Source organism: Pelophylax lessonae (genome assembly GCF_965119305.1).
Source record: "Pelophylax lessonae genome assembly, chromosome: 3".
NCBI lineage: Eukaryota > Metazoa > Chordata > Amphibia > Anura > Ranidae > Pelophylax > Pelophylax lessonae.
Window position 1 is genome coordinate 670,993,452 of NC_138770.1, and position 16,323 is coordinate 671,009,774.

The window sequence follows — 16,323 nt, forward strand, 5'->3', positions numbered from 1 at the left end:
CCACGTGTAATCGTGCAATTAATACAAGTGAAAAAAACAATAACAAAAATAAAAATATTATAGAATCAATATTCCATATAAAATGTGAAAGGATGTGTAGAAAAGGGAATAAAAATATTTCCTGACAGACTCCATGGCAGCATACGTATGGGTTAACCCCGCCTCCACTCCTCCCCTATAGGACCCCATTCCCATAAATCTTTGCTCTGAGCCAGAGGCCGTGTTCCTTTTTTGTCCTCCTCCTAAGGACCAGAATGGTTGAAGTCTTACCTTGAATGAAGTGTCCGCAATCAAGGCCTGGTTGTTCGGCAAGCTGTGCCCCGGAAGACGTGGCGTCTTCAGCAGTCCCCAGCTATTAGCGGGGTGGAGAAGGGCGATGGATTCGGTGCCATGTGGAGTCTCCAGCAGTCCCCAGCTATTAACGGGGTGAAGAAGGGCAATGGATTCGGTGCCACATGGAGTCCCCAGCTATTAACGGGGTGAAGAAGGGCAATGGATTCGGTGCCACATGGAGTCCCCAGATATTAGCGGGGTGGAGAAGGGCGACGGATTCGGTGCCATATGGAGTCTCCAGCAGTCCCCAGCTATTAGCGGGGTGGAGAAGGGCGATGGATTCGGTGCCATGTGGAGTCCCCAGCAGTCCCCAACTACTAGCGGTGTGGAGAAGGGCAATGGATTTGGTGCCATGTGGAGTCCCCAGCAGTTCCCAGCTATTAGCGGGGTGGAGAAGAGCAATGGATTCGGTGCCATGTGGAGTCTCCAGCAGTCCCCAGCTATTTGCGGGGTGGAGAAGGGCGATGGATTCGGTGCCATGTGGAGTCCCCAGCAGTCCCCAACTACTAGCGGGGTGGAGAAGGGCAATGGATTTGGTGCCATGTGGAGTCCCCAGCAGTTCCCAGCTATTAGCGGGGTGGAGAAGAGCAATGGATTCGGTGCCATGTGGAGTCTCCAGCAGTCCCCAGCTATTTGCGGGGTGGAGAAGGGCGATTGATTCGGTGCCATGTGGAGTCTCCAGCAGTCCCCAGCTATTAGCGGGGTGGAGAAGGGCGATGGATTCGGTGCCATGTGGAGTCTCCAGCAGTCCCCAGCTATTAACGGGGTGGAGAAGGGCGATGGATTCGGTGCCATGTGGAGTCCCCAGCAGTCCCCAGCTATTAACGGGGTTAAGAAGGGCGGTGGATTCGGTGCCATGTGGAGTCTCCAACAGTCCCCAGCTATTAACGGAGTGGAGAAGGGCGATGGATTCGGTGCCATGTGGAGTCCCCAGCTATTAGCGGGGTGGAGAAGGGTGATGGATTCGGTGCCATGTGGAGTCTCCAGCAGTCCCCAGCTATTAACGGGGTGAAGAAGGGCAATGGATTCGGTGCCACATGGAGTCCCCAGCTATTAACGGGGTGAAGAAGGGCAATGGATTCGGTGCCACATGGAGTCCCCAGATATTAGCGGGGTGGAGAAGGGCGACGGATTCGGTGCCATATGGAGTCTCCAGCAGTCCCCAGCTATTAGCGGGGTGGAGAAGGGCGATGGATTCGGTGCCATGTGGAGTCCCCAGCAGTCCCCAACTACTAGCGGTGTGGAGAAGGGCAATGGATTTGGTGCCATGTGGAGTCCCCAGCAGTTCCCAGCTATTAGCGGGGTGGAGAAGAGCAATGGATTCGGTGCCATGTGGAGTCTCCAGCAGTCCCCAGCTATTTGCGGGGTGGAGAAGGGCGATGGATTCGGTGCCATGTGGAGTCCCCAGCAGTCCCCAACTACTAGCGGGGTGGAGAAGGGCAATGGATTTGGTGCCATGTGGAGTCCCCAGCAGTTCCCAGCTATTAGCGGGGTGGAGAAGAGCAATGGATTCGGTGCCATGTGGAGTCTCCAGCAGTCCCCAGCTATTTGCGGGGTGGAGAAGGGCGATTGATTCGGTGCCATGTGGAGTCTCCAGCAGTCCCCAGCTATTAGCGGGGTGGAGAAGGGCGATGGATTCGGTGCCATGTGGAGTCTCCAGCAGTCCCCAGCTATTAACGGGGTGGAGAAGGGCGATGGATTCGGTGCCATGTGGAGTCCCCAGCAGTCCCCAGCTATTAACGGGGTTAAGAAGGGCGGTGGATTCGGTGCCATGTGGAGTCTCCAGCAGTCCCCAGCTATTAACGGAGTGGAGAAGGGCGATGGATTCGGTGCCATGTGGAGTCCCCAGCTATTAGCGGGGTGGAGAAGGGCGATGGATTCGGTGCCATGTGGAGTCTCCAGCAGTCCCCAGCTATTAACGGGGTGAAGAAGGGCAATGGATTCGGTGCCACATGGAGTCCCCAGCTATTAACGGGGTGAAGAAGGGCAATGGATTCGGTGCCACATGGAGTCCCCAGATATTAGCGGGGTGGAGAAGGGCGACGGATTCGGTGCCATATGGAGTCTCCAGCAGTCCCCAGCTATTAGCGGGGTGGAGAAGGGCGATGGATTCGGTGCCATGTGGAGTCCCCAGCAGTCCCCAACTACTAGCGGTGTGGAGAAGGGCAATGGATTTGGTGCCATGTGGAGTCCCCAGCAGTTCCCAGCTATTAGCGGGGTGGAGAAGAGCAATGGATTCGGTGCCATGTGGAGTCTCCAGCAGTCCCCAGCTATTTGCGGGGTGGAGAAGGGCGATGGATTCGGTGCCATGTGGAGTCCCCAGCAGTCCCCAACTACTAGCGGGGTGGAGAAGGGCAATGGATTTGGTGCCATGTGGAGTCCCCAGCAGTTCCCAGCTATTAGCGGGGTGGAGAAGAGCAATGGATTCGGTGCCATGTGGAGTCTCCAGCAGTCCCCAGCTATTTGCGGGGTGGAGAAGGGCGATTGATTCGGTGCCATGTGGAGTCTCCAGCAGTCCCCAGCTATTAGCGGGGTGGAGAAGGGCGATGGATTCGGTGCCATGTGGAGTCTCCAGCAGTCCCCAGCTATTAACGGGGTGGAGAAGGGCGATGGATTCGGTGCCATGTGGAGTCCCCAGCAGTCCCCAGCTATTAACGGGGTTAAGAAGGGCGGTGGATTCGGTGCCATGTGGAGTCTCCAGCAGTCCCCAGCTATTAACGGAGTGGAGAAGGGCGATGGATTCGGTGCCATGTGGAGTCCCCAGCAGTCCCCAGCTATTAACGGGGTTAAGAAGGGCGGTGGATTCGGTGCCATGTGGAGTCTCCAGCAGTCACCAGCTATTAGCGGGGTGGAGAAGGGCGATGGATTCGGTGCCATGTGGAGTCTCCAGCAGTCCCCAGCTATTAGCGGGGTGGAGAAGGGCGATGGATTCGGTGCCATGTGGAGTCCCCAGCTATTAGCGGGGTGGAGAAGGGCGATGGATTCGGTGACATGTGGAGTCTCCAACAGTCCCCAGCTATTAACGGGGTGGAGAAGGGCGATGGATTCGGTGCCATGTGGAGTCCCCAGCAGTCCCCAGCTATTAACGGGGTTAAGAAGGGCGGTGGATTCGGTGCCATGTGGAGTCTCCAGCAGTCCCCAGCTATTAGTGGGGTGGAGAAGGGCGATGGATTCGGTGCCATGTGGAGTCCCCAGCAGTCCCCAGCTATTAACGGGGTTAAGAAGGGCGGTGGATTCGGTGCCATGTGGAGTCTCCAGCAGTCACCAGCTATTAGCGGAGTGGAGAAGGGCGATGGATTCGGTGCCATGTGGAGTCTCCAGCAGTCCCCAGCTATTAGCGGGGTGGAGAAGGGCGATGGATTCGGTGCCATGTGGAGTCCCCAGCTATTAGCGGGGTGGAGAAGGGCGATGGATTCGGTGCCATGTGGAGTCTCCAGCAGTCCCCAGCTATTAGCGGGGTGGAGAAGGGCGATGGATTCGGTGCCATGTGGAGTCTCCAGCAGTCCCCAGCTATTATTGGGGTGGAGAAGGGCGATGGATTCGGTGCCATGTGGAGTCCCCAGCTATTAGCGGGGTGGAGAAGGGCGATGGATTCGGTGACATGTGGAGTCTCCAGCAGTCCCCAGCTATTAGCGGGGTGGAGAAGGGCGATGGATTTGGTTCCATGTGGAGTCTCCAGCAATCCCCAGCTATTTGGGGGCCAGAGAAGGGTGATGGATGCGGTGCCACGAAGAGCTTAAGCTTGACCATTGGCAGGCAAAGCGGCAGTACGGCCAGACAGCCTTGCTATTAGCAGGTGGCCATAAACGCCCTGCTCCCATGCATCAGCGTCTTCTGGATCCAGGCATGGTCGTGGGGGATGCCGTATGCGGTGATGTATACATCAGTCTTTCATGGGAACCAACCTCTGGAGTACTAGCTTGCATCCTTTAGACGTGGGAGAGGTCGCCCTGTGACTTAGCTGGTTAAAGCGCATGTCTAATAAACAGTAAATCCTGATTTGACTCTCAGCAGTGCCTTCCTTTGGTTCTAGGAATCTCTCAGATATTGTGAAGTTATATTTACAAGCTAGAGCTTCCTTCAGGCTTCAGAACACCTGTTCATCCCTTTTTCCGGAAAGGACAAAGGGAAATGTGCCTCATCTAGGATGATTATGGCATGGATTGTCTGGGCCATCCGATGGGCTCACAGAGCCGAGGGCTTGGCTCCTCCGAGGATGGTGACCGCTCACTTGACCAGGAGTGTGCCCACATCCTGGGCAGTTTTGCAGCATGTGGTTTCCAATGTAATCAGTAGGGTGACCTTGGGGTCCCCGATCAATACATTTATGGCTCATTATTGTGTAGAGCCGGCCTCTTTATCTTCTGTTAATTTTTGGTTTACAAATCCTGTCGGTTTACAGTGTCCATAAAACCCTTTTCATTGATTCTGCAATTGCCCACCCGGGTGTGTATGGCGAGTTATTTCCCATATGTATGCTGCCATGGAGTCTGTCAGGAAAACTGAAAATTGTCTATCAGATACTTACCGCAGTGGCGGAGCCAGAAGGCTAGCTGGGGTGGCAATTGCCACCCCAGACAAAGTCCTTGCCACCCCTGTTGCCACCCCGCTCGCTGAAAACATTACACTCATTAGCTGAACTATAGAGCGTGGGCGCCTGCAGCTAGTTCTCCTGACTGAGCAGTGAGCGGCAGTGGTGCCGTGAGCAGCTGCACAGCTAACCAATCACGCGTGCCTGCACACCTGATTGGTTCGCTGTGCCACGCTCACCACTCGGTCAAGAGAACTAGCTGCGGGCCGGGCAGACTGAACATGTGGGATGGATGTGTCAGGCTGTGTTCTTCTTCTTCTATCTTAGGTAAGTCTCTTTGGTCTCTGCATTGAAGGGGACATGGCATGCTGGTCACTACTTTGATGGGGGGTACGCTGGTCACTACATTGATGGATGCTGGCCTCGTCACTACATTGATGGGGGGGTACGCTGGACACTACATTGATGGGGGGCATGCTGCCAGCATGCCCCCCATCAATGTAGTGACCAGCGTACCACCCCATCAATGTAGTGACCAGCGTACCCACTCATCAATGTAGTGACCAGCGTACCCACTCATCAATGTAGTGACCAGCGTACCCCCCCATCAATGTAGTGACCAGCGTACCCACTCATCAATGTAGTGACCAGCGTACCCACTCATCAATGTAGTGACCAGCGTACCCCCCCATCAGTGTAGTGACCAGCATGATGCTGGTCACTACATTGATGGGGGGGTACGCTGGTCACTACATTGATGGAGGGCATGCTGGTCACTGCATTGAATGGGGGCACACTTTAGTAACTCTGCATTGAATGGGGGCACGCTCTGCACTACTAAAAATGTGCGACGAAGAGGATCCACCGCAAAAAAAAACGCAATATATTGACCGCCAAAAATAATACCTTGCCACCCCTTTGCCACCCTTGTTTTAAAAGTCTAGCTCCGCCACTGACTTACCGTAATTTTCCTTTCCTGATGGACTCCATGGCAGCCGGAGTTCCCTCCCAGAATCACGAGTAGGCTATTTACGGAACGCGGCCTCCGGCTCAGAGCAAAGATTTATGGGAGTGGCGTCCTATAGGGGAGGAGTGGAGGCAGGGTTAACCCATACATATGCTACCATGGAGTCCATTAGGAATGGAAAATTACGGTAAGTATCTGATAGACAATTTTCCGTTATATTCCGTTATACTGTAAGTCTACAAATAATGGGTAGTAGTATCAAGTGATAAGGGTGTCACCAGTGCAGGGTCCCAAAACAAGCACTATCCACCAATGGGCGCAATGGCCGCTCACCTTAATAACAAGGTAATATGTGCATTCATATAAGGCAATCCAGTTGGAAGGATTTCCTCCATGGCAGATAGTGACCAGCTCATGTAAAACAAATATACATCTCCATAGTGTAGTATATAAAAACAAGGTTTATTAACAAAACGTAGTGACTTCCAAAGTGGCAAACGAATGCAGGTAGAAATTCCAGATAGAACCGAATTTTCCACGGATCACACAGCATAGAGAATTTCCACTGTTTATTAAAGCTGAACTCCGGGCTTAGAGGAAATCACTGTACAGTGCCGAGTTCTCTGTGTTGCACCTAATGAAGGTGCTATAGTAGTGGGTGCTCCTTACTGCTCTTCTGATTGGGCCCCTTAGAGCTGCCAGGCTGGTCACATGACCTTTTTCTTGTGTGACAGGAGGACATAGGAGCCAAATCTACTTCAGAGGTGTCATACAACACACCTCAGTGGGTGGGAGAGGGCCCTGTCAGCAACAGAGAAACCCACCTTCCACATCACTGCCCCCAGAGTTCCTCCATTAAATGTGCCACCATAGTGGAGACAATCAGGGCCTGGAGACATACTAGAGGAGAGAGTCAGAGACTGCCGACATACTAGAGGAGAGAGTCAGAGACTGCCGACATACTAGAGGAGAGAGTCAGAGACTGCCGACATACTAGAGGAGAGAATCAGAGACTGCAGACATACTAGAGGAGAGAATCAGAGACTGCAGACATACTAGAGGAGAGAATCAGACACTGCCGACATACTAGAGGAGAGAGTCAGAGACTGCCGACATACTAGAGGAGAGAATCAGAGACTGCCGACATACTAGAGGAGAGAATCAGAGACTGCCGACATACTAGAGGAGAGAATCCGACACTGCCGACATACTAGAGGAGAGAATCAGAGACTGCCGACATACTAGAGGAGAGAATCAGACACTGCCGACATACTAGAGGAGAGAATCAGAGACTGCAGACATACTAGAGGAGAGAATCAGAGACTGCAGACATACTAGAGGAGAGAATCAGAGACTGCAGACATACTAGAGGAGAGAATCAGAGACTGCCGACATACTAGAGGAGAGAATCAGAGACTGCCGACATACTAGAGGAGAGAATCAGAGACTGCCGACATACTAGAGGAGAGAATCAGAGACTGCCGACATACTAGAGGAGAGAATCAGACACTGCATACATACTAGAGGAGAGAATCAGAGACTGCCGACATACTAGAGGAGAGAATCAGAGACTGCCGACATACTAGAGGAGAGAATCAGAGACTGCCGACATACTAGAGGAGAGAATCAGACACTGCATACATACTAGAGGAGAGAATCAGAGACTGCCGACATACTAGAGGAGAGAATCAGAGACTGCAGACATACTAGAGGAGAGAATCAGACACTGCCGACATACTAGAGGAGAGAATCAGACACTGCCGACATACTAGAGGAGAGAATCAGAGACTGCCGACATACTAGAGGAGAGAATCAGACACTGCCGACATACTAGAGGAGAGAATCAGAGACTGACGACATACTAGAGGAGAGAATCAGAGACTGCCGACATACTAGAGGAGAGAATCAGACACTGCATACATACTAGAGGAGAGAATCAGAGACTGCCGACATACTAGAGGAGAGAATCAGAGACTGCCGACATACTAGAGGAGAGAATCAGAGACTGCCGACATACTAGAGGAGAGAATCAGAGACTGCCGACATACTAGAGGAGAGAATCAGACACTGCATACATACTAGAGGAGAGAATCAGACACTGCATACATACTAGAGGAGAGAATCAGAGACTGCCGACATACTAGAGGAGAGAATCAGAGACTGCCGACATACTAGAGGAGAGAGTCAGAGACTGCCGACATACTAGAGGAGAGAATCAGAGACTGCCGACATACTAGAGGAGAGAATCAGACACTGCATACATACTAGAGGAGAGAATCAGAGACTGCCGACATACTAGAGGAGAGAATCAGAGACTGCCGACATACTAGAGGAGAGAATCAGAGACTGCCGACATACTAGAGGAGAGAATCAGAGACTGCCGACATACTAGAGGAGAGAATCAGAGACTGCCGACATACTAGAGGAGAGAATCAGAGACTGCAGACATACTAGAGGAGAGAATCAGACACTGCCGACATACTAGAGGAGAGAATCAGAGACTGCCGACATACTAGAGGAGAGAATCAGACACTGCCGACATACTAGAGGAGAGAATCAGAGACTGACGACATACTAGAGGAGAGAATCAGAGACTGCCGACATACTAGAGGAGAGAATCAGACACTGCCGACATACTAGAGGAGAGAATCAGAGACTGCAGACATACTAGAGGAGAGAATCAGACACTGCCGACATACTAGAGGAGAGAATCAGAGACTGCCGACATACTAGAGGAGAGAATCAGAGACTGCCGACATACTAGAGGAGAGAATCAGAGACTGCCGACATACTAGAGGAGAGAATCAGACACTGCATACATACTAGAGGAGAGAATCAGAGACTGCCGACATACTAGAGGAGAGAATCAGAGACTGCAGACATACTAGAGGAGAGAATCAGACACTGCCGACATACTAGAGGAGAGAATCAGACACTGCCGACATACTAGAGGAGAGAATCAGAGACTGCCGACATACTAGAGGAGAGAATCAGACACTGCCGACATACTAGAGGAGAGAATCAGAGACTGACGACATACTAGAGGAGAGAATCAGAGACTGCCGACATACTAGAGGAGAGAATCAGACACTGCATACATACTAGAGGAGAGAATCAGAGACTGCCGACATACTAGAGGAGAGAATCAGAGACTGCCGACATACTAGAGGAGAGAATCAGAGACTGCCGACATACTAGAGGAGAGAATCAGACACTGCATACATACTAGAGGAGAGAATCAGAGACTGCCGACATACTAGAGGAGAGAATCAGAGACTGCCGACATACTAGAGGAGATAATCAGAGACTGCCGACATACTAGAGGAGAGAATCAGAGACTGCCGACATACTAGAGGAGAGAATCAGAGACTGCCGACATACTAGAGGAGAGAATCAGAGACTGCCGACATACTAGAGGAGAGAATCAGACACTGCATACATACTAGAGGAGAGAATCAGAGACTGCCGACATACTAGAGGAGAGAATCAGAGACTGCCGACATACTAGAGGAGAGAATCAGACACTGCATACATACTAGAGGAGAGAATCAGAGACTGCCGACATACTAGAGGAGAGAATCAGAGACTGCCGACATACTAGAGGAGAGAATCAGAGACTGCCGACATACTAGAGGAGAGAATCAGAGACTGCCGACATACTAGAGGAGAGAATCAGAGACTGCCGACATACTAGAGGAGAGAATCAGAGACTGCCGACATACTAGAGGAGAGAATCAGACACTGCATACATACTAGAGGAGAGAATCAGAGACTGCCGACATACTAGAGGAGAGAATCAGAGACTGCCGACATACTAGAGGAGAGAATCAGAGACTGCAGACATACTAGAGGAGAGAATCAGACACTGCATACATACTAGAGGAGAGAATTAGAGACTACCGACATATACTAGAGGATATGATCAGAGACTGCAGACATGCGAGAGGAGACGATCAGAAACTGCAGACATACTAGAGGATATAATCAGAGACTGCAAGACATACTAGAGGATATAATCAGAGACTGCAAGACATACTAGAGGATATAATCAGAGACTGCAAGACATGCGAGAGGAGACGAACAGAGACTGCAGACATAGGAGAGGAGACGATCAGAGACTAGAGACATACTAGAGGAGGTGATCAGAGACTGGTGGAGACATACTAGATGAGACAATCAGAGACTAGAGACATATGAGTAGAGAGGATCAGAGACTGGAGACCTATTAGAGGCGATCATCAGAGACTGCAGACATACTAGAGGAGATCAGAGACTGCATACATATTAGAGGAGATGTTCAGATACTGCATACATATTAGAGGAGATGTTCAGAGACTGCAGACATATTAGAGGAGATGTTCAGAGACTGCAGACATATTAGAGGAGATGGTCAGAGACTGCAGACATATTTGAGAAGACGGTCAGAGACTGCATACATATTAGAGAAGACGGTCAGAGACTGCATACACATTAGAGGAGATGGTCAGAGACTTCATACATATTAGAGGAGATGGTCAGAGACTGCAGACATATTAGAGGAGATGGCCAGAGACTGCATACATATTAGAGAAGATGGTCAGAGACTGCATACATGCAGTATTAGAGGAGATGGTCAGAGACTGCAGACATACTAGAGGAGATCAGAGACTGCATACATATTAGAGGAGATGGTCAGAGACTGAAGACATATTAGAGGAGATGGTCCGAGACTGCAGACATATTAGAGGAGATGATCAGAGACTGCATACATATTAGAGGAGATGGTCAGAGACTGAATACATATTAGAGGAGATGGTCCGAGACTGCAGACATATTAGAGGAGATGATCAGAGACTGCAGACATATTAGAGGAGATCGTCAGAGACTGCATACATATTAGAGGAGATGGTCAGAGACTGAATACATATTAGAGGAGATGGTCCGAGACTGCAGACATATTAGAGGAGATGGTCAGAGACTGAATACATATTAGAGGAGATGGTCCAAGACTGCAGACATATTAGAGGAGATGATCAGAGACTGCAGACATATTAGAGGAGATCGTCAGAGACTGCATACAAATTAGAGGAGATCGTCAGAGACTGCATACATATTAGAGGAGATGGTCAGAGACTGCATACATATTAGAGGAGATCGTCAGAGACTGCATACAAATTAGAGGAGATCGTCAGAGACTGAATACATATTAAAGGATATGATCAGAGACTGCAGACATACTAAAGGATATGATCAGAGACTGCAGACATATTAGAGGAGAGCATCAGAGACTGCAGACATACTAAAGGATATGATCAGAGACTGCAGACATATTAGAGGAGAGCATCAGAGACTGCAGACATACTAGAGGAGATGGTCAGAGACTGAATACATATTAGAAGAGATGGTCAGAGACTGAATACATATTAGAGGAGATGGTCAGAGACTGCATACATATTAGAGGAGATGGTCAGAGACTGCATACATATTAGAGGAGATGGGCAGAGACTGCATACATATTAGAGGAGATGGGCAGAGACTGCATACATATTAGAGGAGATGGTCAGAGACTGCATACATATTAGAGGAGATGGGCAGAGACAGAAGACATGCAACAAATGTGGTTGTAGACCGGACAGACACTTTAAGAGAAAGAGACTGGGGATGTGCAACATGAGACAGCTAGAGATCACAGTCATTAAATCTTATTTGCAAATAATGCTTCCATTGCTGACTGCTGGGTTCTACAAAAGGCCACACAGCAAGTTCCAAAGGCTGCATGTGGCCCCAGGATGGGCATCAAGGGTTTAGAACCTCTGTCGAGTTTTTATTGCTGTCTGTATCCCCACTGGAGAGACTTCTCCTCACTTCCTGTAGGGATTTATTTCTTGGATGAACCCATACTGTGAACACTGGCGGTTGTGTCCTCCTGAATATTGGCATAAAATAATAATTTGCCTCTCTTCCTCCATCCTCCAGGAATGTGCAACTGAGATTGGCCAGCCAGTCCTGATCATGTCGGAGTCTGCTGCCAACGAGAAGGCGGCGGTCCCGGCGCCACTACCGGTCCAGCATAGAAATGCAGCGGCTGACCTTAGAAAGATGCGTCGGATCATCACGGAGGACTACAGCTGGTCCCTGGCTATTGTCCCACTGCTCACCGACCTCTGTCTGCAGCACATCGTGAAGAACTTTGAGCGTAAGTAGCCATCTTGTTGAGCTCTGTGATTGGAGGAACTCTGAAAGTTGAACTTCTGTCTGATCAATGGATATTTCATACATTCTCCACCTCATTTGTGCTTTCCAGAGACTTCCTGACTTCAGATGAACTTCTAGTTTAGTATCAAAGCTTTTCCCCTGTATCTGCAGAAACACTCCAATCCCCATTTGGTATTATCACCGAAGATTCCATACACTGAAACAGGGGCGTAACTACAGGAGTTGCAGGGGTTGCAATTGCAACCAGGCCCCATGCTCCAGGGGGCTGTGCGGCTCCCCTGTACACCTGGATAGGAGGGGGGCAGCATGTAGAGAAATCACTGTCCTCCTTTTTCCTCCTGTAGCTATAGGAGGATTGGTTCCTCTGTATGCTGCCCCCGCCACTCCTCCTATCCAGTTCACTTGTGTTCTGCTGTCTCTGGGCCCCTGTGTGCTCCCCTGGTCCCCTCCCCCTACTGTCCTGCTCCCCCCCCCCCCCCCAATGTGCTCCCTTCCCTCTCCTCCCAGCTGCTGCAGGGGATGTGTCACAATAGAGAACCAGGAAGGGGTAGGTAAATATGTAATTTACCAGCTCCTTCCTTTTCTGAATGGACAGAGTCATAGTCAGTCACATTGTATAAAATAAAATGATATAAAATAATACAATTAAAATACCAAAAAAAAAAAAACTACTGACACCAGTGGGTGAACTTCCAGGATCGCAAAGGTCACACTTGCAACCGGGCCCTGGCATTCCACCACCGTGGGAAGGCCCCAAGATGGCAGGAAGGGGGCCCACTGCAGAACTTGTGAAAGGGTCCCGCTGCGGGACTGTAATAAAGGGCCCCCGCAACCAGAGTAAAGAGCCCCAGGATCAGTGGGAAGAGCCCCAGGCTTGAAGGGAAGGGCCCCAGCCAGGGGTCCGGGGGGCCCTTCATGGTTTCTTGCACCGGGGCCCTGAAGGTTCTAGTTATGCCTCAGCACTGTTATGCCTTGTCAATGGGCTTTTGTTGGCTTCGAATGGGTTTTGTATTCCCAATTCCCATACAAGTCTATAGGAATTCAAAACCTGCTTGAAGACGGTCAAATGCAGGTCCAAAGCACCTGTCAATGAACTCTGAATGATCTCAGATGCATTTTAATCCCTTCCTGCCCACCCTGCCGTACCTTTAAATAATTGTAAACTCCCCTGGGGGGGGCAGGAAGGATTGGCAATCATGTGACCACTGTCACAATGATCAGAAGTCAGTCTTAAAGCTAAAGTTTAAAGTAACATTAAACCTTCCTTTTTAAGAAAATTTAAATAACAAACATGTTATACTTACCTGCTCTGTGTAATGGTTTTGCACAGAGCAGCCCCGATCCTTTTTTTTCTAGGGTTTACCGCTGGCGCCTCCAGGCCCCTCCTCTTAAGCGAGTGTGTGCCCATAGAAAGCCGATTTCCCTGGGGGGCACCTGGGCAGGCTCGCTCCTGAGTCACCCTGTCTGCGTCTATTGGCATAGACTGGGAAACTCGGCCCTGCCTCCAGCTCCCTCGTCACAGCATTTGATTGAAGGCAGCAATGGCTCCCGCTGCTAACAATCTGTCCAAAGAGGAGGGATATAGTGGTGAGAGCCGCTGCTCTTGTGCATGTCGCTGGACCGGATCGGGCTCAGGGGAGTGGGGCTGGGGGGGATCCTGCACTCTGTGTATTATGCAGTCCTGTACTCGGCATTCTGTGTATTATGCAGCCCTGTGCCCAGCGCTCTGTGCATTATGCAGCCCTGTGCCCAGCGCTCTGTGTATTATGCAGTTCTGTACTCGGCATTCTGTGTATTATGCAGTCCTGTGTCCAACGCTCTGTGTATTATGCAGTCCTGTACTTGGCATTCTGTGTATTATGCAGTCCTGTACCCAACGCTTTGTGTATTATGCAGTCCTGTACCCAACTCTTTGTGTATTATGCAGTCCTGTGCCCAGCGCTCTGTGTATTATGTAGTCCTGTGCCCAGCGCTCTGTGTATTATGCAGTCCTGCACCCAACGCTCTGTGTATTATGCAGTCCTGTACCCAACTCTTTGTGTATTATGCAGTCCTGTGCCCAGCGCTCTGTGTATTATGTAGTCCTGTGCCCAGCGCTTTGTGTATTATGCAGTCCTGTGCCCAGCGCTCTGTGTATTATGTAGTCCTGTGCCCAGCACTCTGTGTATTATGCAGTCCTGTACTCTGCGTTCTGTGTATTATACAGTCCTGTGCCCAGCGCTCTGTGTATTATGTAGTCCTGTACTCGGCGTTCTGTGTATTATACAGTCCTGTGCCGAACGCTCTGTGCATTATGCAGTCCTGTGCCCAACGCTCTGTGTATTATGCAGTCCTGTGCCCAACGCTATGTGTATTATGTAGTCCTGTGCCCAGCACTCTGTGTATTATGTAGTCCTGTCCCCAGCGCTCTGTGTATTATGTAGTCCTGTTCCCAGCGCTCTGTGTATTATGCAGTCCTGTGCCCAGCGCTCTGTGTATTATGCATTCCTGTGCCCAGCGCTCTGTGTATTATGTAGTCCTGTACTCGGCGTTCTGTGTATTATGCAGTCCTGTACTCGGCGTTCTGTGTGTTATACAGTCCTGTGCCCAGTTCTCTGTGTATTATGCAGTCCTGTGCCCAGCGCTCTGTGTATTATGCAGTCCTGTGCCCAGCGCTCTGTGTATTATGCATTCCTGTGCCCAGCGCTCTGTGTATTATACAGTCCTGTGCCCAGCTCTCTGTGTATTATGCAGTCCTGTGCCCAGCGCTCTGTGTATTATGCAGTCCTGTGCCCAGCGCTCTGTGTATTATGCATTCCTGTGCCCAGCGCTCTGTGTATTATACAGTCCTGTGCCCAGCGCTCTGTGTATTATGCAGTCCTGTACCCAGTGCTCTGTGTATTATGCAGTTCTGTACCCAGTACTCTGTGTATTATGCAGTCCTGTACCCAGCGCTCTGTGTATTATGCAGTCCTGTACCCAGCGCTCTGTGTATTATGCAGTCCTGTACCCAACGCTTTGTGTATTATGCAGTCCTGTACCCAACTCTTTGTGTATTATGCAGTCCTGTGCCCAGCGCTCTGTGTATTATGTAGTCCTGTGCCCAGCGCTTTGTGTATTATGCAGTCCTGTGCCCAGCGCTCTCTGTATTATGTAGTCCTGTGCCCAGCACTCTGTGTATTATGCAGTCCTGTACTCTGCGTTCTGTGTATTATACAGTCCCGTGCCCAGCGCTCTGTGTATTATGTAGTCCTGTACTCAGCGTTCTGTGTATTATGCAGTCCTGTACTCTGCGTTCTGTGTATTATACAGTCCTGTGCCGAGCGCTCTGTGCATTATGCAGTCCTGTGCCCAACGCTCTGTGTATTATGCAGTCCTGTGCCCAGCACTCTGTATTTTGCAGTCCTGTACTCGGCGTTCTGTGTATTATACAGTCCTGTGCCGAATGCTCTGTGTATTATGTAGTCCTGTGCCCAGCTCTTTGTGCATTATGTAGTCCTGTACTCGGCGTTCTGTGTATTATACAGTCCTGTGCCCAGTTCTCTGTGTATTATGCAGTCCTGTGCCCAGCGCTCTGTGTATTATGCATTCCTGTGCCCAGCGCTCTGTGTATTATACAGTCCTGTGCCCAGCGCTCTGTGTATTATGCAGTCCTGTACCCAGTGCTCTGTGTATTATGCAGTCCTGTACCCAGCGCTCTGTGTATTATGCAGTCCTGTGCCCAGCGCTCTGTGTATTATGCAGTCCTGTGCCCAGCGCTCTGTGTATTATGCAGTCCTGTGCCATTTGCCAATGAAGAAAAAAAAAAAATATATGTCCCTGGATTTCATTTCAAAAATCTGGTGACCTTACTGTAAGCTCTAGTGATATGTATAGTCTGGAGCCTCAGTATCCAGTCTTCAGTGATTTTGCGTACTGTAGAGTCAGTGGTGGTGCACAGGAACAGAACCCATCAGAATAGGGTGTGTTTTCTTGGTGCGTTCCGGATGGTGGCCTAGAAAAAGCGTATAAAACGAAATGGCTGATTACCCCGGATTACTCAGCGAGGAATCGGCTTTCCTCGGTGCTGCGTTGCTTTGCAGGAAGTATCGCCTGCAGCTTCTTCTTCACACCTGACACTTCGTGACTTCTCCTTTAACTCCTTCACGGTCAGCTTCCTCTTAACGAGAAGAGAGCGTCATAGAACTGCACAATCTAAGCTCCACGATTTGCACACCTCTCCGTGGCCGTCTTGTCTAAGTGGTCCGAGTCAAAATCCCTTTTCTGTCCCTTTATAAAAATAGACCTGGACTTCACGGTAAGGCAAGCCATACATTAT

At 50.2% G+C, this 16,323-nt stretch overlaps 1 protein-coding gene across 1 annotated transcript in view; it reads left to right on the forward strand.

Moving 5' to 3' along the window:
• The window catches only part of DRC5 (dynein regulatory complex subunit 5), a 63,245-nt gene that overhangs the window by 7,041 nt on the left and 39,881 nt on the right, over window positions 1–16,323 (forward strand). The window contains exon 2 of the mRNA XM_082251740.1: window positions 11,787–12,006. Coding sequence (XP_082107866.1) covers window positions 11,823–12,006 — 184 coding nt within the window. The 5' untranslated portion in view covers window positions 11,787–11,822. The remainder of the gene's footprint in view (window positions 1–11,786; window positions 12,007–16,323) is intronic.